This window comes from Cavia porcellus, unplaced genomic scaffold (assembly GCF_034190915.1).
Source record: "Cavia porcellus strain 051 isolate PalLab524CR breed Dunkin Hartley unplaced genomic scaffold, mCavPor4.1 scaffold_4, whole genome shotgun sequence".
Classification (NCBI taxonomy): domain Eukaryota; kingdom Metazoa; phylum Chordata; class Mammalia; order Rodentia; family Caviidae; genus Cavia; species Cavia porcellus.
This window is the reverse complement of record NW_026947487.1, coordinates 112,318,105-112,340,238: the sequence shown is the minus strand read 5'-3', so window position 1 is coordinate 112,340,238 and position 22,134 is coordinate 112,318,105. Positions and strand designations below refer to the sequence as shown.

At 42.9% G+C, this 22,134-nt stretch overlaps 1 protein-coding gene across 1 annotated transcript in view; it reads right to left on the bottom strand.

Moving 5' to 3' along the window:
* The window catches only part of Vat1l (vesicle amine transport 1 like), a 158,482-nt gene that overhangs the window by 128,923 nt on the left and 7,425 nt on the right, over window positions 1-22,134 (bottom strand). Inside the window, exons 2-3 of the mRNA XM_013144674.3 lie at window positions 5,876-6,005; window positions 387-602 (exon numbers count right to left, since the gene is read on the bottom strand). Of these exons, the coding sequence (XP_013000128.2) occupies window positions 387-602; window positions 5,876-6,005 (346 nt within the window). The remainder of the gene's footprint in view (window positions 1-386; window positions 603-5,875; window positions 6,006-22,134) is intronic.

Here is a 22,134-nt window from a genome sequence, read left to right as displayed (position 1 = left end):
TGGGAACCATCTCGAACCCATGCAATATATTGAAAAGTCAACTGGCCACCATTTTGGCATATCTAGTATTATTAGACATGGTTTGTAAGGGATCTTTCATGGACTGGACACAGTTCATCACAATAGCATGACTGAGGGTGCTTCTTGGCAGAAACTGGCTCTGACACCCACTGTGTCCATCTTCCTAAGACCCACAGAGGACATCTCTAAGGGTCACTGCTATAATGCAGTCATCTACATGAGTTCTTCTACCCATGTGAGCACCACTAGAACCGTAGATGATTCTTGCTAATGGCCATTATGCAAGAATCCCATGGGCAAGGGAGTGTCCCTCCACTTCCACCACTATGACCTTGAGGAAGATGACTGACAAACAGCCGACTTACCACGCCACCACCCGCCGAGTGCACCAGAACAGACATCCCTTCCCGGAGGTTGGCGACTTCGAAGAGCATCATGTAGGCTGTGACGAAGTTCATGGGGAACGCAGCAGCCTCCGCAAAGCTCATATCCTCTGGGATCTTGTAGACAAACTCCACTGGAGTGCAGACCACCTCTGCCCAGGCATTGTAGTTGACGAATGCCATGACACGGTCTCCAATCTGGGCACGGAAAATTACAGAATAAGTTGACTTGGTCAAAGCAGGTTCAAGGAGGGACTCAAATTACTCAGAACTGTCCATGGTACAAACACTGTTTTTCTTTCACTTACTGGAGACCTTTATCCGAGTTCTTTCAAGTTTCATAGCTTTTATTCTTTGACAAAATAATTTTTTACACGTTTGCAGTTAAAGCTTGAACAAAACCGGTTATTTCAATTTTACAAGTTATATAAGTTATTGGATGAAACATGACAGCTCTATTTTTTTCTGTCTACCTTTGTTACCACTCATCTCATCTCCAGAACCAGGGACACTGATTGGCTGAAGACGCATTCTCTTCCTGAATTTTAGAACACCACTTAGGTGGAAGAAAAAGCCAAAAAATAACAGCCCATCTAATGAAGATAAAACCATGGCATAGACTCTCGCTCCATCCTCATAAACCCATCTTCCACTTGACTGGCTTTTACAGGGTTCTTGAGAATTTTGGTCCCTACAGTCAAAGATGAGGAAATTAGAGGCTGGTTGAAGAATGGATTTTTTTCCGAACCCAACAGGAAAGCTACTATTTGCTGAGTAACATTAATGAACCAGATTCTGTAAGCTTCTTTGGATGTCATGTCAGTTGTTCAATCTACATGCCAGGTTTTAGGGATATTATACCTAGGAAGAAATTGAGGCTAAGAAAGGTTAAGTGTCTTTCATGAGATCACACAGGCCTGTCCTATTCCAAATATCTTTTCATTACATCAAAATGACTCCTTCTTTCCTGGATAGTTTATTGAGCCCTGTCTCAGTCTTAGTTTCTAGGCACTGGAGACATAATTATAATGAGGTATAATTCACGCTTTTGAATTATTTTTATGGCTTGAAATTTTCACATGGCAACTGCTGTAAGGAACAGGGCTTAGGAGGCAAATCCACCTGGAAAGGATATTTTAATAGTGAAGGAAGCTGGCATGATGCTATGACGGTGATGTTTCAGACCTTTGTCCAGAGATAAACTAATACTAATAAACTATTATTATGCCCTTCATAGAGATGGGAAAATTGAGACTGAAGGCTGAAGGAATTTTTAGAGATCAGGAAACTAGAATTCTGGGCCAGACCTGTCTGTCTCCAGAACTTCCCCTTGTGAGAGAACCCCTCCTTCTCACCACTCCCCGGCAGAGCTGTCTCTAAGGGAAGACTACCTGGACTGACCACTCATGAGGTCTGAGCACCCACAAGCAGAAGAAAATACTTTCCAATCTTCAAGCTCAGAGGCATGAGCAACAAGGAGTCTTCCTTTCTTTGAAAGATCGGTCTTCAGCTAAATGTGACTTCCTGCTGATTTTATGGGATTTCCAGGGTGGCACTGGCTTGTCTGCAGTGTCAGCTGAGGCCACAAATGTTTTCTTATTAACAGTATTTTTGTACAGGAAGAACTAAGGAAACCCTAGCAGGCACCATGCCTGTGTCCTCTCCTCCTAGATCCAGGAGAACGGTCAAGCATGGCTGTACTGTCCTCACCCGGGGTCATAACACAGTTTCTCTCTTTGTTGCTGTGTGACCACAGTCAGGGTGCTCACTCTTCCTGACCCTCAAGTGGTGATTGTGTCAATCAGGGCCTGTCCTCTTCTTCCACCCAACGAATGGTGAGCAACACAGGTCCCTTGAACTTGGGAAGCATTCCTTTCCTGCATGCCATCCTATCACACCATCTGCTGAATCACACCTGAAGGTACCTTACTCTCATGTCACCATTTCACTGCCTATGTGCTCTCCCTCCAGTGAGAACCCCAGCCCCATAAGGGCAGGAGCTTCTGACCCAATTTTTTCCCTGTTTCCCTGTCCTGAGAAAAGTGTAGTTTCTTGCTTATTATTGAATGAATTAATAGACACCCAAGAGTATTACTTGGGGCAAAGGGATGGTCACTCAGTGTTCTATTTCACATTTCAGAATCAAGCACAGATTTAAGTGTTTCTTAATCTTTTATGGAGTCATTTCTCAAAGTAGAATCTGATTTAAAAAAAAAAACCCTTTGTTTTCCTTCTCAGGAAACAAAGCAAAGCAAAAGCACCCTCAAATATGCGTACTCTGGTGGCCACCCAAGTCCAAGGCACTCCTGAGACTCCAGCACACTATCTATGGAGACCTCCAGGGGGCCACAGAAGCCAGGTCCTGTGCCCTTCCCTTGAGAATTTGGTGTGCAACACCTCACCCATGATGGAATGTTAGGGTTAAGTCATCCTGCACGCACAGTCTCTCCTGCCAAGCGCCAGATAAACCACTGTGATACTGGGAATGTTGGTTGCTATATTTTGGCTTCTGAGTGCGATGTCTAAATTCCTGTGGTCAACATGAATTTTGAATTAATTCATGCCTTTCATCAATAACTAGTTCAGGTTTTATGTACTTTTTTGTTATAGTTTATTCTGTTGTTTTATTTTCTTTATAGCTTTGTAGTTCCCTCCCATCCCAACCCAATCATAACAACCACAGTAACAACAACAAACCTCCTCTTAGATGAGTTCTGCAGCACAGATAAATGGTCACAGATTTTACAGACATTGAAACTCAAGCAAAGAGATCAAGTCCCATGCCAAAGCACACGGAGTGAGACAAGAGCAGGGCCAGGATGCAAATCCTGGTAACCTGACTCCAAATACAAATAATAATTTATTACATCTGCCATAAATGCTGCCACTGAAAACATAAAGCTATATAAGGCAATCCAACAGGCACTTAAAAGGCTGGGGATATCAGCTGAACTCTTTAGGTTTTAGTTTCTTCAGCTCTAAAATGGGTATAAAAATAGTAATACTTCTTTGTGGAAACTAAATGGCATCGTGGGCATGAATGGGGAGAATGGGGAAGAAACGAGGCGAGCTTCCTCTTGAGAATATGCATTCTTGCTTCCTGACCTGAGGCTCCTAGCCTCATGCAACTCACAGATTAATGGTTAGAAGGTAAGAGCAGGGCAAACAGAAGCTGCTCCAGTGACAGTGAGTCCCTATGCCTGGAAATCAAGGACGAGTGTCAGGATATCATCTTCAATTCAGCGTTGGAACCAGACGACGATGGGGCCAAACTCTCCTCTTTTATAGAAACATGAAAACCCACACACAGACGCAACGCCACAGAATCACTGCTGTTACAGAGCAACAAGAACAGAGGATTTTAGCGTCTTGACAGCAGAGGTCTGACTGCACCCTCAGGTCTCCCGTGGAACTTCACTCTGCATTCCATTTCCTTCTCAAAATGGCAAATTTGCCTCAGCCATAGAAGCCTCAGCCTCAGAGCCTAAATTCAAGCTTTTAACTAGACGAGCCCACCAGTTCACCTCATTATATGATTCTGCTCAGAAAAAAAAATCAGTCCTGAGTGAAAGAGCCCAAATCATTCCTTTAGTGCTGGGCCCCTGGCAATGACATTTCAATCCTCCCTTGCAATGGATCAAACCAAGAGAGCTATTCAGCCGGCTGCTGCGTGGAATTCTGTCTCCAACATGATTGAAAATCGTAAGTCAGAATTACACAGGGAATATAGATATTGGCTTTCTTCCTGCCTGGAAGTGTGTAGGTGGTTTTTCCTATTTGTTTGTGCAGCCTGGCGTCCCTGGAGCAGCAAGGGACAGAATGGTGGGTTTCATAATAAACAATCCAGAGCTGACCAGAGGACAAATCATGTTTGAAGTGAAAATATAGGGAATCAAACAGAGTAAGTAATTCTTCTAAACCAAGTCGAATGACATCCCACTTACCGTTCTAGCCTAAAATAACTTGCTATTTATTCAAAGATCAGGGTTGACACAATGATCAAGCAGATCTTTTCCTTTGGGGCCGTATGGAGGAGAAAAGAGCAGATAATATTGTTTATATGCAGCATTTTCGGGGACAATGATGTGTTTTTGGTTCTCCTGCTTACCCAGGGACAGAAACCGTAAAGTTGTAAGAAAAATAAAGCAAAAAGCTCTTTACTTCCGTTTCAACATTTTTTTTCTGCTGATTATCTGGAAACCATTAACAGTAAGACAGATAAGTAAGATAAGCTTTTCAGACATTGTCTTAATGAATTTGGAGCATATTGATATTTTCAGAGTTACTGAGGCTCAGAGCCATGGAGACTGAGAAACAGGCTGAAATTTTATGTGAAGGGCACCTTGTTATTGAATTTTATAGGCTTCTTCTTCCATGCTTTTTTCTTGTACTTAGTTCTGCAGCATTTGGGGGTTTGGGCCGGGGGATAAAACACGGACTTCAGGAGATTAAAAAGTCTGTAGCGACTGAATTCACATTCTGCTCCTACAGAGTATCCTCCCGGCCTCAGAAAACTACGGGGTCCTTCTAAAGCTCAGAGGATAGGACAGTCTTTCCTTGACAAGGCTTTGTTAAGGATGAAAACAAGACAATTTTGCTATGGTTCCAGTTCTGGTGGGTTTCCAAGGGTTGGCTCCTTTCAATCCACCCCAGGGGCGAACTTAGTTATGACCGAAAGCTCTTGTACTTGATTCATATTGATTTTCTGGCTCTAAACTACTACAACTTTATGCAGTTGATTTGTTCACAGTGTCCCAGTTTTTATGGATCCAGTGCTGTTGTCTTCGTGTTATAATAGCAGGAAGGGTCAGGCATCTTTTCACAGATTAAAACACGGTTTACTATAGTGAATTTTGAACACAGAAGAAAAAGTAGCCAGAATTCCCTAATAATCTTGTTTTACCCATGGCCCTCCTCACAAACCCTTCAATCATAGCCAATTATGTCACACTGTTAAGGACCTCAACTCTTTGATGAGAAGCTCTTTGATTGAAAAATGAGACTACCCTCATTCTAAGGATTTATAAATGATAACTCAAATTTATAAGTTTAGTAAATATTCAAGGAACCAAATTTTCAAATACAGGGGCCATGTCCCCCAAACTTTTGTTTTATAATTGATTTTTGAGCCCAAGGTAACAGAAATGGGAGCCATAAATGGAGAAGAAGCTATGTCCACCCAGTGAATCCGAAGTCAACTACTTTTTAAAAATATCTGAATCACATGAAAAATGGGATGACAAGATCTGTTCTGCCCACCTAACCAAAGCGTTGCTAGAAGCAGCCAAATGTGTACAGGAGAATTCATGAGCTCTTTGAAAGTCCTGTTACTATAAACAGCACTAACAAAACCCCACGATAGCACAACGCTAATGATACATGGTTATGCCAGACATATTTTTGCACAGCCTTTCATCGTCTCAGTGGATTCCAGATGAATATTTCTCTTTAAGTCAAAATGAAAACTTTACCTCATATCCTTTCACACTGTCCCCCAGCGCTTCCACAATCCCAGAACATTCAAATCCTGGTACCAGGGGAGTCTTGGGAGGGTTGTCAATGTTCCCTTGTCTCACCATCAAGTCAATGAAGTTCAGGCCACTGTGAACAGCAGAGTGAAAAAAAGACAAATTCAAAATGACATCCAAAAACTAAAAACCACTGCCTGGCTCTTTTCTGTTCGGACCATGCTTTTCTGTTTTTTCCTCTCTTCCTTTCTCTTTTCCTTCCTTCCCTTCCTCCCTAATTTCCTCCCTCTCTCCCCTCTTCCTTCCTTCCTTGTTATTTTTCTCAACCAACATGTCCCTAGAGTAATGCGTCTTGGCTAGATACTCCTAATAATGTACGGTTCAATTATCCCTATGCAGAAAAATCATGCTTTTCTGACAGTAAACATAGTTGCAGCTTATGTTCTAATTCAAAAGACAGTCCCTTTGTCCTCTCTCGATGTCTAAACAGAAAGCTTACTTTGAAAACACATATTGACAAGCCTGGTCATTAGACAGTCCAGCACTTAATCAAAGGTTAAAAAAGGAAATGGCTATAAACAGACGCATGGAAGGAGGCCAGACACAGCGGCCACCCGCTAAACAATGATAAAGAGAGACAGAGAAAGGACAACCAATTTAAAAGGTCTCAAAGCAGCCCGATATCTCTTCTGGCTCCATCCCCCATGCTTACGCCAGCCTCGGGGCTTACGCCAGCCTCGGGCCATGAGCCATGAGTAGGAGAGGAGAGACTCAGAAAAGAGACTGAAGGGAAGGCTCCATGGCTATGGAAATGCTCAGAGGTTTGTTTCAGAGCTGTAAGTTAGCTTTGGATGGGAGAAATTATTAGGCATTTTCTATTAACACATTACTTCTGAAATAGGAACGCTACTGAGTCATATAAAGTCATCTGCATGGGAAATCATACCCTTGACTCCAGTGGGGCCGGCCACTGATACATTAATCTGTTTTATTTTTTTTAACTACTCCTGGGAATTGCACTTAACACCCTTTTCCAAGTCACACAGGGAAACACATCCCTTTGAGTAGGCGTTTCCCCCACCAGATGCGACTCTGAGGAGCTTCTTGTGTTCCCAAGTTACCATCGAAGAAGCACTGAGACTCTAGAAATCAAATTCCTCAGTCTGACTCAAGGCCCATCAACATCTGGCTACACAGCTGCTTTGCCAAGCTAGACAATTTGAATTATTTTCAAGTACATCTTGTCTATTCTTCCTTGGTCTCCTTTGGAGCCAAGTGGGCATTTACGAGATATAACTGAAAAATAGATAACTGATAAATGTTTAAATGTTAAACTTATTACAGTAAAACACATGTTGCCATCGACCCCCCAACATGCCCTCACTCTGAACATACTTATCCACCATCCTTGCAACTTTCTGAAGCACTTCCTGAGGTCCTCTTTCGTGAGTATCTTCAGTTGTGCCCTTGTGACTGCCTGAATCAACTGACTTTGCATTCTCATTTTGATTTTGAGGATGTCCCGGAAGTTGTATGGTGTCAGACCCGGTCAGTAAGGTAGGTGAGGATACACGGCAATGTTTTATGATCCTGCCTCTCCACTGAGCGGCACCCCACAGCAGCCTTCATTGTGCTCTTGATTACAACTTGTGAACTCACTCATTAAAGAGCAGTTCTGGAACTGCTTCAGAAAGGAGCAAGAACAATGGGACAAGCATGCTTGAAATGGACGAGAGGCATGAATTGTCTATTACTGTGATAATTTTAAAAATTTTAAACATTCATTGTATATTTTGATGACCCCTTGTCTTGTAGCTATGTCCTTCCGTCTCCCTCACTGGCCTCACCACAGGGTTGCACAGAGGCATGAAGGGGGGGCACCTTACTTGAAGTGGGGTGCAGGTTAAAAGTCGCACCCCAAGGTTCTCCTGCCCCAAACACATCCTGCCCCAGCTAGTGTATCTCAAGGGTGGCTCCCTTGAAGGCAGCTGCCTGCCTCAAATTAGAGTTTGGTAAGCAAGGCCCAAAGGACTGACATGGTATCATCAGCTGTTGAGTGGAGGAAGAGTCACCAGTATAAAACATGAGGTTCCAGTTTGAGTTATGATTCCTTTTCAAAGTGAGAATAGTAGGGAAAAAAGGAAATGGCTATAAACAGACGCATGGAAGGAGGCCAGACACAGGGAAAAAAATGCCAGTCAGTTCCACTGTCAGTGACTCCTAGCTCATTAAAAAGCAAGGTTTTAAGCAAGGTCTCCAACATCGATTGGAGAAATTTTTATGCCCATATCTTGTACTCTGGGTTTAAAGATAACAACATGTAATGTATTAACTATTGTTATTCTCCCATTATTTTGTTATGAAATTTTGTTTTACTGTTTTTACATAAAATTTAAAAAAAATTTTTTTTTAATGAGGACTAGATAGATGTCTGAAATGCATGTGTAGACTTCCAAGGGTCCCGCTTTGACAGTGACTAGTTATTCGGGTCTATGATTATCCCAAATATTCTTCACCAACATGGTCATTTTCTTGAGGGCTTGGCGAGACCTGGGACAAATCCCTGTCCTACCACTTCTATATTTATGTGACTTTGGATAAGTGATTAGCTTCTTGGTGTTTCAGCTTGCTCATCTGTGAGATGGGAACACCAACAGTACCTACTTCCCAGGGTTGGTAGGAACAGGAATGGAAGTGAGCCACTTGAGGATGACACCCAGGTACCCAGTACTCAACGCTGTTAGCCTTTTGACATATGTCTTTAACAAAGAAGGTGAGAAATGAGTGAAACATTTTAGGAAGACTGGTTAACAGAGGGTTAAAAATAGTTTCCGAGCTGACGGGAAGTATTCCACTATCTATAAACTTCACTCCATGAAATGGTCCATTTTCCAACACAATCAAAGAAATAAAGCATCAGTGTATAACAATAAAAGGAATTTCTACGTCCCAGATCAAACACCGCATCTCATTCCACACATATTTTAGCTCACAGTGTTTTCCTTTGTGTGAAAACTTTTGATTTCCCAAGGCCCTGATGAAGAAATGCCAGAAGAAATAACTTGACACTTCCGCAAACACAGCGGTCCCTTGGAGGAGCCTTCATCCGTCCCATTATTGTGCTTGCTCAACTGGGCTGCCTTCAATCACCATCCAAGAGGACAGCCAGCTCCTTAAATCACAGTGAGAAAGGTGGAGAAGAACTTGCTAGGAGTCTGCGGCTCTCTGCATCCTCAGGAAGCCATGCAGTGATTCCCCAGGTCATGGTGGAGGCTGTCTATTTTCAGGAAGGAGGTGCATCCTGAGGGAAAGGGCTGGGGGATGTCATTCCTCTCTGCACCAAGGAGGTGAGCAATCGCTAATGAAGCCCGCTTAGGGGTTCTGTCAGGCCTGCTTCACGGAGCCTGCACCCGATCTCTGTGTGCCTCAGATATGGCCAGCATTTTAGGAGGGTTTAACTTGTGGCAGGAACTGTGCTTAGTCCTTTGATTTTGTATTTAACAATCAAGGGCACTCCTATGAAGTATGAATTATCCTACCCATTTTTCAGATGCAGAAATCTCTGACACAGTAGAATTAAGTCACTTACTTAAGGTCACATCTTTAGAATGTGTCAAACAGTGTTTCAGTTCAAGTGTCTATGGCCATACCACCCTGAACGCGCCCGATCTCGTCAGTTCAAGCACAGCATAAAGTCAAACGCTTATGTAACACAATCCACTTCCTTGGGAAGTTCCTCCCCTCCACCCCAAGGAGCGGGTGTATCTCAGGGCCATGTTTATAACTTCCTGTCTCTTCCTCCTGTGGAGAGCTGCTGAGCCACTGGTGAGCCAAGTGTTGGAACTTGAGTGCTGGAAGAGTGGCCTTTCCTAATCCAGGCAGGAGTCCATTCGTTAATACAGACAAACAATGAGATTCAAGACCTGGGTGTGCACTCAAATGCTACAAAGTGAGTATCATGCAGCAAGAGAATGCAACAGAAAGGATATTAAAAGATAGAACTGAGCTATAGACACTCAGTAGACCTAAGCTGTAGAGAAATGGAAAGGCCAGAAGGCAGGAGATTAACAGAAAGCCAACAGCCTGCGCCAAGGGGAGGCTTTGCAAACTTCCACCACTGAGTCACGGACAAGGAGGGGTCCAGACCCCCGAGATAGTAAGGCCAACTCCAATGCACCTCCAGCTCTTCAAGTGCCTTTGTTATTTCAGGCCTCTTTATAGCAGACCCTCTTTATCTGTATGGCCTTTGTCCCACAAAATCAAAAGATGCAAACTAAAGCAAGTATCAAAAGCGATCATCTCACTGGGACAAACATTATTTTCTTTTCAGGCCAAACAAGTAACATTGTTTAAGAGCTGCTAAGACAAACCCACACAGACAGCACCACCCACGGACTTAAACTTGCCTCTATTTAATACTTTTATTTTCTCACCACCACACAGCTTGGTGTACCAAGCTACATAGCTTCACAATTACAGTTTCCAGTATTCTCTAAGATACTTTTTTTCATGGAAAGTTTGGAGAGATGCTAGTGACTAGGTCGCATGACTCCAGCACACACGGGAGCAGTCTTTAGACACCCCCCTTACTCCATTTTTAAACAGCTTTTGAACATTTCAGATCGCTGCAAAGAAAATAACATTAGAAAGTGCTTGACAAAATGTTCTGCTGGGTAATTCTATTTCTCTTAAAGATGAGCATCATTTTAATAATACAGCAAGGCTTTTCTTTTTTCCTCCCATGCTAATTGATGAGTCAGAGACTAGGAGGAAAGGGTTATTATTGAGAGGTAGCATCCTGAGGGGGGGAAGGAAGAGGTCTGAAAAAGGGACCCTGAAAAACTCTAAACACAAGATTAGAATCTGAAGGCATGTGATAGAAAATACAAATGGAAGGACAGGGCTTCTAAATGTTTTTTATATTTGCATAGCACAGTTTATAATGCACTTCCAGACAAGTCTCATTAAACACTCTAACATTCTCAGGAAAGCAAGAAGCACAGATATTATTATTCTCATTAAATAGATGTGAACATTAAGACTCCACATAAAACTGACTTGACAAAGTCTTAATTGCACAACAGTTAGTACCTAACAGAGCTGAGCTATGAGTCAAGATCTTCGAAGCTTTGCTTATTGTCTATCCCATGACACTATGAAATCTCAGACGCAAGTAAATCAAATGTTATTCAAACCAATACTTTCAAAATCCGGGAAGAGTAAGAGGAAACATTGGGAGCACTGCCATCAATCCACTGTGAGTCTCAGCTGAGTCTCTGTTCCCTTGATGGCCCGTCATCCTGTGCACTCTGCTTAAAATATTATCAGAACCCAAGCTTAGGTAGAGATGGAGAGATGCTGGCAGTCTTGATAAAAGACATTGACTTGGTTGGATGCTTAGATTCTATGCAAAAGCTGAGTGCCAGCTCGGGGTCTCTGCTTTCTCTTCTTTATCTATTAAGTCACCCTGAGGGATGTCGGTCTGTGACGGATCATGAGAAATGTTGCTCCCACTATGATGAAACTACCTGTTAAGCATTAAGACATAGATTGTTTGAATCTCCATTTCACACAAAAGGAAAGTGAAGCCAAGACAGGCTAAGTACCTTATCCCAGGCCAGATAGCAGGTACCGGAATGGACAAGATGACCCTTTTTATATGACTTCCAAGCTGGAGCTGTTGACCATTAGGCTGTTACCTGTCTATAAGCCTCACAAATTGCTGCGTATTCTTTCCTCAAAGCCTGTTGTCTGGGATCTGTCGATTTTTAATATGCTAATCTCAAATGAAGACACAAATTATTTCTTAAAAGGCAATGCTTAGGAATGCAAACCAATTAGCCCAGCTATAGTTTATTAACCTCCCAACAGGAGAGGAAAATTGGCCCACAGAACTTGATCAAGCTGGGCACAGCTGCCAGGGAAAACTAGAGAGGGAGGATAGTCAGAACCCAGGAGTTTGAGCCGCTGGGGAAACAGAGAGACCCTATCTCAAAATAGTAAAAGAAACAAGAAGTTTATCAAAGGAGAGACAGGGAGCTATGGAAAAGGTCCCCTGAGTTTCATTCTGGTGAAAGGAAGGCAGGGCTGCCCACACAAAACGGTCCTGCCACCCTGTTCTTTTGCCAGGTGGTCGGTAACCTTGGCATTGACTGGCTAGGGGAATCAAACATTCCCAGAGCACTGCACAGAGAATATCATGGCGAAAATCTCTATCTTCCTACAGCCTAGTTCCCTATGGACACAGGTCAATAGAGCCCATTGTACATTTCGATTTTATGCTCAGTAGAAATCCCCAGTCTGGGCTGGGGATTTAACTTAATGGCATAATGGCTTATGTGACCATAAGCTCCTGCCTGGCAGCACAAGGTCATGAGTTCGATTCCCAGCACAAAACAACAACAACAACAACAACAACAACAAAAAACACAGAAAAATCCCAAATCTTGCCCTGTCATTGGCCAATTAAGAAAAAGATTGTCAAAGAAGTAACCTTCAGAAACTCATTATCTTACTCACTGAAGGACACTGATGAGTATGTGCTTTGTTATAATAATATACGTTTACTCCTTTAGGAAAGCAGAAGCATTTTTCCTCAGATTTCGGCACACAGATTGGTTATAAGCATCTTCAGCCCCAGAATAGTGTAGCAAGTGGCATTTTTCTTTTCTCTGCATTGTCTGTTTGCATTGTCTGCCAAATTTGTGGCAGTCATCCTCTCTGTTATTTTAAGGCTCAGCTCTATCCTCACTTCTGATCGTTTTGGAATTTCCATTAAAAAAAAGTATACAGTTTACAATGGTTTTCAAACCTTACTGTGCATCAGAATTCCCAGAAGGGCTTATTCAAATACAAGGCTGGCCATGATGGCACATGCCTGCAATCCCAGCTACTTGGGAGGCCGAGGGAGAAAGCTCATAAGTTTGAGGCCAACCTGGGCAATTTATCAATTAGAGAGAGCATTTCACTGAATAAAATAAAAAGAGCAGAATGGTCAGAGGTGTAGCTCAGCTCGTTCAGCATGTCTGAGGTGAAGCCTCAGAGTCTGCATTCTAGCAATTTTCTCAGTGCTGTGGGTTGAAGGTCTGGGGACCATGCTTAGAGAACTGCTGGTCTATCATCTCGTTTTAACCTAATTCAAGTTCCTTTTGGAATTAGATAAGGCAAAAATTAATAGGCGATCATTAGATAGATATGAAATGAAAAGCTCTCTCATTGTCTTCTAGGATAGCTGAGCTCTTTGATCTTGGTCCAGAGGATTATACTTACCCTTGTTAAATGTGCCCTATTAAATTAGGTTCATCATTCCAATTTGTCTGCCTCTTGGATCCCAATTTTTTCATCCAAAAACTTGTCAGCTATTCCTATACATAAGAATATCCAAGAAGAGATAGATGCTTTCTGAGGGGACTTTCCTACATGGCTTTGGGACTTTTCAAGGGGTCCCAGGAAGCTATCAAAAGCTGGCAGCCTCTCTGGTATTTCTGATGATGAAGCATGAGCAGAGAAGGAATTAATACATGGGCAGAAACTGTAACAGGTGACAGGTGTTTACTGTGGCTCAGGCATACTGCTAAGTGCTTTGTATGCATGGTATCATTTCACTGTCGAAAAACACATTAAGAGACAAGCGATATTATCTCCATTTCAGAGAGAACAAAAGTGAGGCACAATGTGGAGCACACAGCCAAGCTGTTACTGTGAGCAATGCAAATCCAGAGCCACTACTCTGGGGCTACTGTGCTTTGCTGTCCTTCTGATACATCACCGGTCAGTTTACCCAGTTACAAAGATGGGACCTCTCTACGCCACTGGCACATTGAACACTTCCTGTATCCCGAGCCACATTCTAGGTCCTAGAAACCAAAAGTTAACAAATTGAAAATTCTCATGGGAACAGAATCAGAAAAGCTGATTGCAGTATGATGTGATAAGTGCTTTTATAGACCGTGAAGGCAAAGTGCTTTGCCAGCCACAGGAAATGCACTAAGACACAAGGGAATCATGCAGTCAAAGCACTGACCTCCAACAAGCTTCCCCCAAAAGCTAAATTTAAATCCTTAGCTTTAACCTGCTGGCTTCTCCTTAGGGGGGGGCTGTTCGATCTCTTTGAGCCTCTGTTTTGTTTTGTTTATTTTTCAACTCAAAAAGTGAGATGGTAAGGGACCCCCCATGGGCATCAGTGTGGAATGGGTGTGACCCACACACAGCAAGTGTTCAGTATGGACAAGCTGCTACCATCACCATCATTATCACCATCATCCCACAAAGAAGGTGTGGGAGGTCAGGCTCCATTTCCCAGGAGACAGATGCACGTGCAGGGAGTCTTACAAAGACTGTTCCTGGGGACAACCCCTATATGTGAGTGAGAGAAGCTGGACTGGGCAGAGAAGGTATTGAGCTCTGATCTATTCATGAAGAGGTCACAGTTCATCCATGGAAAATTCCAGCACTCATCTGATCCCTTGAGTAAGCTGAATCAAGATAGCTGGGGTTGGTACCCTTGCATCAGTCAGTCATGAGTCGAGGGCTGACTCAAGGAAGTTTCCTTCAAATGAAAACAATTCCTCAGGAACAGACAAGCTAGGCGCGGCCAGCAGCCATCCCTCCTAGGAGCTGGGGGTATAGGCTGAGGTCCTAAAATAATATATCCCAGCATCCTCTGCAGGAGGGGTGGTGTGACCTCCCTTTCAGGTTTTTCCCCTCAGGGTTAGAGTAGTTGTCACTGATGGTGAACACTTGTGGGGATTTTTTTTGCAAAGTGGTCCCCAAGGAGGAAAGTCCTAGTAGTCCTTATAACTAATGGTATAGAGGCAGAAAAGATGAGATCTTTACATGGATCTTTACCAGAAAGAATGAGAGGAGAGGGGAGTGATGGAATTAAAGACATCACAGAACCAAGAAAGGGACAGAGAGAGATTAAAGCAAAAGAACATAGAAACAATTAGTAGGCAGATGAACTATGCAAATACACTCAGAGTTGGTGTATTGCTTGGGAAATAGTAAATAAGGTCTTTCACATGTCTGTGGGAAGTTACAGTGGGAGAACCCTGGAGATGTGTGCATTAGGGAAAACATGGCCCTCTGCCAGGTGGGCACTAATACCCTCACCTCGCACATGGCAGCCTCAGACAATTCTGCAAAGAGCCCAACAGATCTGAGGTGAGCCTCTGACCAAGCAAAACGCTGCAAGAAATGTGAGCCCTCTTTAGTCTGCTCTTGTCCTGTTGACAATATGTTCATCAAAGCACTTAACTCCATCCACGCGGGGTCAAAGAAGCAGATGTTTGATTCATTTTCTTGTTTCCTAAGAAAAGAACTGAAGCTTTGGCTTCTGTTTCTTAATTTCTACTGATAACTTGAAACTGCCTAAGGAAAACCTTGTTTCCTTCTGTCTCTCTACCTTGGTTTGTGAGGGTATTCATTTCATTATCTCAAGATTGTGAGGATAAACTGTTCATAAAGGAAAACATTCCTTGTCCAAAATACAGACACTTTTTCTGCAAATCTCAGAGGAGGTCTTGTTGGAGCACAGCCAGAACTGTCCTGGATAGGTCGCAGGATAAAGAAATGACCATGTTCTATCAGAGAGTGGTCTTCTTTCTCCCCATTGTTGGCTTCCTTGGGGTCTACCTCTGTGTAACCCTGTCCTCATCAGTATTTTTAAGTGAAAGTGCCCTGTAGCCATCTAAGACATGAAGTTCTCTGACCCACCTCACTTTTTTCCATCATCAATCATTTTAGTCACTGAGTGAATCATGCTGCAGTTGCCCGTCTCAGATCCTTTTCTCCATAATATATGCGGTGACAATGAGGGCCACATAGCTAGGGATAGTTGCACAAGTCCTTTGTGCTACTGTGTTGGAGAAAGGAAATGTATTCAGATCATGTATCCAAATTAGCATTCAGAACACACTTCAGTAGTATTTCCAACATGGAACAAAATGGCAAAGGAGACATATTGAGAATCTAAATATCTCGAGCCAGTTTTCAACAGAAACAGAGAAACAAATGGGTCCAAAACAAGCTCTCCTCATGCCAAGACCAACACTTTAGATCTGGGACCTGGAGTTATTTATCTGTTCTCGGTCCTCCTGGGGATGCAGCAGGAGGTATTTATTCCTATGATGCTTCCTGAGAAGGTTAACATCTTTATGCTCCCTGTTTGATGTTGACCAAAGCATCAACTTCAAACGAGTGCTTGGCAGTGATTGGGTCCACAGAACACTCAATCTCAGCCAATTTAAATTCAACAGACCCTCTTTGTTTTGGGACTTGGCAGGAAATAATGTTACAACAGTGACATGGACATCAGTGCTTCCCAGGAGTTCAGGGATCAGCAAATAAATGACTACACAGTACGCCAATTCCAGGAGTGGTAGCGACACCAGGATCATAGCCGGCATAGAGCAGGTAGTTACTAACTCACATCACTAGATTAGGTGCTTCTCACAGGGCAGACTCTTTTGGGGATGAGTATTCCCTTTGCTCCCACTCCCCAACCTTTCCAACACCAACCACCTCTCCATGGTGGGAGGACAGTGCAGAGTCACCATGGTCTGACTTCTCTGTGGAGGCACAGGGGCACAGGGTTTCCATGGGAAAATGGCCCATTTTTGCTATAACATAATAGTTATTTCCTAAGACACTGCTGCTGATAAAAATAACGTGTCAGTAAAACAGTTGTTTCCATTTGGAAAAAAAGATGGGAGAGAATTAAGATTAGTCCAGCAATGTACAATATGACATCTTTTGTTAATGGAAATGTTCTATGTTAGTGCTGTTCAATATGGCAGCCACTTGTCATACCAGGTTACAGAACACTTCAAACACGGCTAGCAAGACTAAAGAATTAAACTTTCTAATCTGGTTAATGGATACTAAAGTTTCATGAGCCCTAGAAGGAAACAGAAGCAGATCACTGTCTGCATTACTCAGCTTTCCAATTGCTGAGACAAAATATCTGATACGCACAATTTAAAGGACAGGTTTAATTGGTGTTATGGTTTCAGAGGTTCAGTCCATGGTGACCTGGCTCCAAGGCACAAACAGCATGGCAGAATAGTGTGATGGAGTAAAGTTGCTCACTTGGTGGCATCTGGGAAGCAGAGCACAGGGAAGAATACTAGCAAGAGACACAGCCCCAGTGACCCACCTCCTGCATGTGTACCCAGCTCCTAAGAGCACACTGGGCTATGAAAATCAGTAGACACATATAGAACTCATATGGTCAATTGCCCGTTTAAGAGTCTTTCAATACAGTCAAGATGAACTTAACTGCTACTGCATGACCTGATTGTTTTCCCTGTAGATTATGAGAAATGCTAGGAATCCATCTTCCAAAGTTCAGTGCCTAGCACAGGGCACATCAAGGCTGGCCCACAGTGATTCTTTCACTGGAGATCAAAGTAGGAAATGATATGAGCTTAGTTTATTCCTTCTCCTTGTTAAAGGAATCCTCTCTCAGGGTATTTGGCTGGCAGCCTTGCTGTGTCCACTGGGGTTACGGTGAAAGGGAGAACCAAGAAGATCAAAATACTGCCTGATTGATGTACTTTGGAAAAAGCAGAGATTTCCTTGTAGACGGCAGAAGCAGGAATGTGAAAGGCAAACAATGATAGATGCAAAAAACAACAGAGTAAGTTCAAGGTCTGGGAATCTGGGAGCGCTTAAGGAAAGAAAGCAAGAGAGAGAAAGTCTAGAGCAAGCAGGAGGTGTTGGAGGGATGTAGACAGGAAAACCAAATCTTTGAGACGTCATCTCTATTGTACCAATGGATGCGGCCTTTGTATTTTCTAAACAACGCTGTGGTCTGACACTGTTCTTCAACTATTTTGGAAGTTGGGGCTCTGCTCAGGGTACACAGGCCCATCTGTCTTAAGGAAATGAAAGGCAAGCAGATGAGTAGGAAAAGGAGAGAAAATTACCTTAAGAGTAGCAGGAGGGAGGAGAGTTTCCCATAAATGCTGCTGGTGAGGACAGAGATGCTGAGGCACCAAGAGGTGAGAAAGTAACAGTCACCTTTGTGACTTTCTTAATAGATCCAGAGGTACTGGAATGTCTCCTTGTGTCAGACAGGAAAGGTTCTGGTGCCTAAAAGCCCTGCCACAGAGGTGGGCACACTGATGGCTGTATTACACTTCCCCAGTTCTGGCTGCAAAAGGCTGAATCAGGGTGTACTATCGGGCCTCAGTGAGAACACCTTTAGTGAGGTTAGTTGGGAGGATGCAGAAAATCTAATCACAGAATCATTCAACCAATCACAGGGAGGGTGGTTTATCAGCTCCTCACTAGCTGATTGAACTAGCTGTAACACAGATGAATGAAACGTCAATCTTTCTGGTCCTAGACAAGGGTGTTTTTTTGTTTTATAAAGAAAGTCTGTTATTTGATAGACAGGCTGATCAAAGACACAAGTGGGAGGGGAGAGAGAGGGAGAAAGAGAGACACAGAGAGACCTATGGAGAGTGTAGTGCAAAGGTCTCCTCAGAGGTCACCAGGATCACAGGACAGAACTCCTGGGCCCAGGGCTGACCCATGAGGTGTCTCCTTACATGAAGAACAGCGGTGTCTGCTGCTAACCACAGCAAACCTCACCCTAGGGGAACAGTGAGTTGGAGAATATAGACTTGAAAACAAAAGTCAATGGCAATAAAGGAAAGGCCAGAGTTTGAAAGCAGTACTTGCTGCTCCAGGCCACTCTAAGCCACCTGTCTGTTAGGGGCTTTGTCACTGGGACACACCTGTGAAAAACAAGTACAGAAAGAATGAAGGTATGGGACCTAGAGGAAGGCACACTCTAGTTCAAGTCTCAACCAATGCTGTCTTATTAACCCTGTGATCTTGAGAAGTTCTCCATCTCTCTGATCCTATTCCTTTGTCTATAAAAGTTCAGCATCATGGGGACCCTATAGAATACTCAGTGTAGTGCCTGTGGCACATAAAAAGGTGGCACATAAAAAGTACTCAATCGGAACCACTCCAATAAAGTAAATATAAGACCATGCTTCTGTGAATACTAAACAGTGAGAGGCTACCCAGAGTGGAGTAGAAATGAGGATACCCTGAGAAGCTTCAGGATGGGATGACGGGATAGGACAGGGCAATGGAAAAAGGTAGAGTCAAAGGAGGAACCCCGAAAACTGAGTGTCTGAGTATTCAGGCCAGATCTCGAGGAACCTTCCAACTTCCTGAAGGTACTGAAGGGTGGAGCGTGAGAAGGGGTCTGATGCCTACAAAGGAAAGTAGGGGCAGAATCAAAGAAATACTGATAAATATTTGCTTTAGGGCTGGGGATTTAGCTCAGTGGCATAAGCAACTGCCTGGCAAGCGTGAGGTTGTGAGTTCGATCCCCAGTACCAAAAAAAAAAATTGCTTTACCGTCCATGCTGGAGAGGGATGAGAGTCACAATCAAGGAGGGAATGCCCAGGTGAGTGCTCTTAGAATCACTGTCATCAGAAGCTATACAGTGATTGTCTCTGACAGCCCTGGCCTCCAGCATCTGACAAAGCCAGGCATCAAGAAGGAGGAAATTATAAAGCGTGGTGAGAAGTAAGAGGCCCACATTTCCCAGTCTAGGGCAAGTAGTTATTCAAGAGCATAAAGTGAATGTCTGATTCCAAGAGAACAGGTTTTTAAGGAGAAAATATAGTTTCTTTGGTATCTGTTATGGTTTAAATATGAAATGTTTCCCCACAGACTTATATATTGAGGGCTTGATGATCTGTGCGACAGTGTTCAGAGGAAGGACCTAAAGAGGTCACTAGACCACAACAGCACCCATCTTTTCAAAGGATCAATCAGTTGATGAGTCCATAGCTGAATAGGGTGTTAGGGGGTGAAGGGAAGGAGAAAGCAGGTCACAGGGGACTTGGCCTTCAAGGGTATAAGGGACCCTGCCTGCCCCCATTTCCTTACTGTTGTAAGCTGACCACCCTTCCCTTCTGCCCTTCTGCCCTTCTGAACCTCTGAAATTGTAAGCCAACATAAATCCTTTACTCTTTAAATTCTTTTTCTCAGGTATTTTGGCACAGTAAGTGAAAACTAACACAGTGTTTTTCCAAGTTCATGCTCAAAGACATGGAAGTTGGAGATCTTAGGAAAGATTTAGATTTCTTCTTGGGGAAAATACTTGAGAGAAATAGGATTCTTGTTGGAGAAAGCTGACATAAGGTAGGGGACCCTGAAGCCATCCTCAATGTGAAAGGTCACTAGTTACATTATAAGGGTTATACTTACCATTGGATAAAGTCAGTAATATATTTACCCTACAAACACTTATTGAGTGCCTACTGTTTACCAAGCACTATTTCTGGCATGTTTACTGACAACAGTTTCTGAAATTTCCAAGAGACCAAAGAGATTTGAAAGATAATGAGCCTTGAAGTTGAAAATAATAACTCTGTTGTTTAAGGGGACTTGATAGCTTTGTGCTGAACATTATAAGATGCAAAAATAGGGAGTGGAGTTGTTGCATTCTCTAGTTCTGTCTACAATCCTTCACTTCTGTGGGTGAGGGGCACCTGTCTGCCCACGATAGCTATCATGGTGATCAGTCCAGTGTGCTTCTTATTCCTACAAACTAGACACCACCACGAATTCCCCTCAAAATACACATTTATGCCACCATTCTTGTTATGTTATAAAGTTCTTGAAGTCCTCTTTTTATGTCTTTATAAAGTATGATTTTAAAAAAATACAGTGAATACTGCTGTTGACTGTCATCCAATGAAAAGACAGGCTTATAAAAACATTATAGCACATCCTGTCCACTTTATCCACCGGATCTCACACCCTGGGGTCGCTGGCTCTTCCCTAAAGTCAAAATGACTATAAAAGGCAAATGTGCAGCCATGAAAGCAACAACTAAAGACACTCATGAAAAAGGACTTCAAGAACTGCTTTAGATATTGGCCAGAGCAATGTGGTAAGTGTATCTAAAGTGAGAGGGAGTATTTTGAAGAAGATTAATGACAATAAGAAATAATTTTTTAAAAAAATTAAACATTCACTGTAATTTTTGGCCACATATCGTATCTTATGATTATTATCCCTCTCTGATTTTGGAGCATCTATCTGCTTCTTCTTCCCCAACACACACACACACACACACACACACACACACACACACACACACACACACACAGTATGTGTTGCTAGTGCACTATAAATTATTATACCCAATTCTTTTTAGGCTGCAGTAGAAAGCATGAAACAAAAATATAGTCAGTTTCAGTTTTCATTGCTTAGAGGCTGGGACAGGAGATGAATTTCCAAAGGCTGCTATGTGATTTGTAAAGAACCAATAAGATTCTTTTCTTGACATGTGAAAATTAAGAGGAAAAAACTCTCCTGTGCTGAGCCTTGCTAAAATTGTACACAGCAGCTGGAGCTAAAGGCTGCCGCCTTTCTCAGTCTCAAGAAAGAAGCTCATAGCAGTAGAATTAACTCGAAAGGAGAGAGGGGATGGAAGGCGGGATGGGGAGAGGGCGGGCAGGAATAAGTTCATCATGATACTTTGCATGACCAAAACAAGTCAGAGAAGTCAGGGAGGAATGGACTGGCCTTTCCATAGAAGGTTTGTAAGCTTGGCATACACAGGAGGAACACAATACATGTTGGTTCCTCTGTGGCTCCTGCAGGAAATGATCTTAATACTTGTGGGACATAACATGGTGGGACATCCTGTTTGGATTACTTTTGATTTGAGGGTATTGTGTGCTTTGGGGGAACCTCATGAGTCTAAAGGGCAGGCTCCATTCAAAACATTGTAATAATACATGGCTGGAGATTTCTATCATCCTATCTCTTTGAATCTGCTCTTCACCCATGATATCTGCTGTGCACATAGTATGTGAAGAAGACTTCAATCATTCAACAAACGTTAAATATTGAAACATCATGGCTAAGCACTGTAGGTGCATTATCTTCTTCATCTTTACACAAAAATCATTACTCTGTAGACTCTTAGTACACCTATTAGAAATGAGCAAACTGAGGTTTCCAAAGTCTAAATCATGTTCCCAAGGCTCTTCGGGGTGCTAAGTGTATCAGGGCAAAGATTTGAATCCAGGCCTGTTTCACTTCAAACAGTAACTATATGTAAGCAAAAGCTTCCATTCAGTTTGGGTGTATCATCAGTGCTGGTTTAAGAAATGAGCCATTGTTGTTCCTTGCACAGAAGATAAGAACCCTACACTGAGCCCTGGGGAGCCCCAGTATTTGCGAGAAGTCAAGAGGAACTGGACCCATGGTTTAGCTT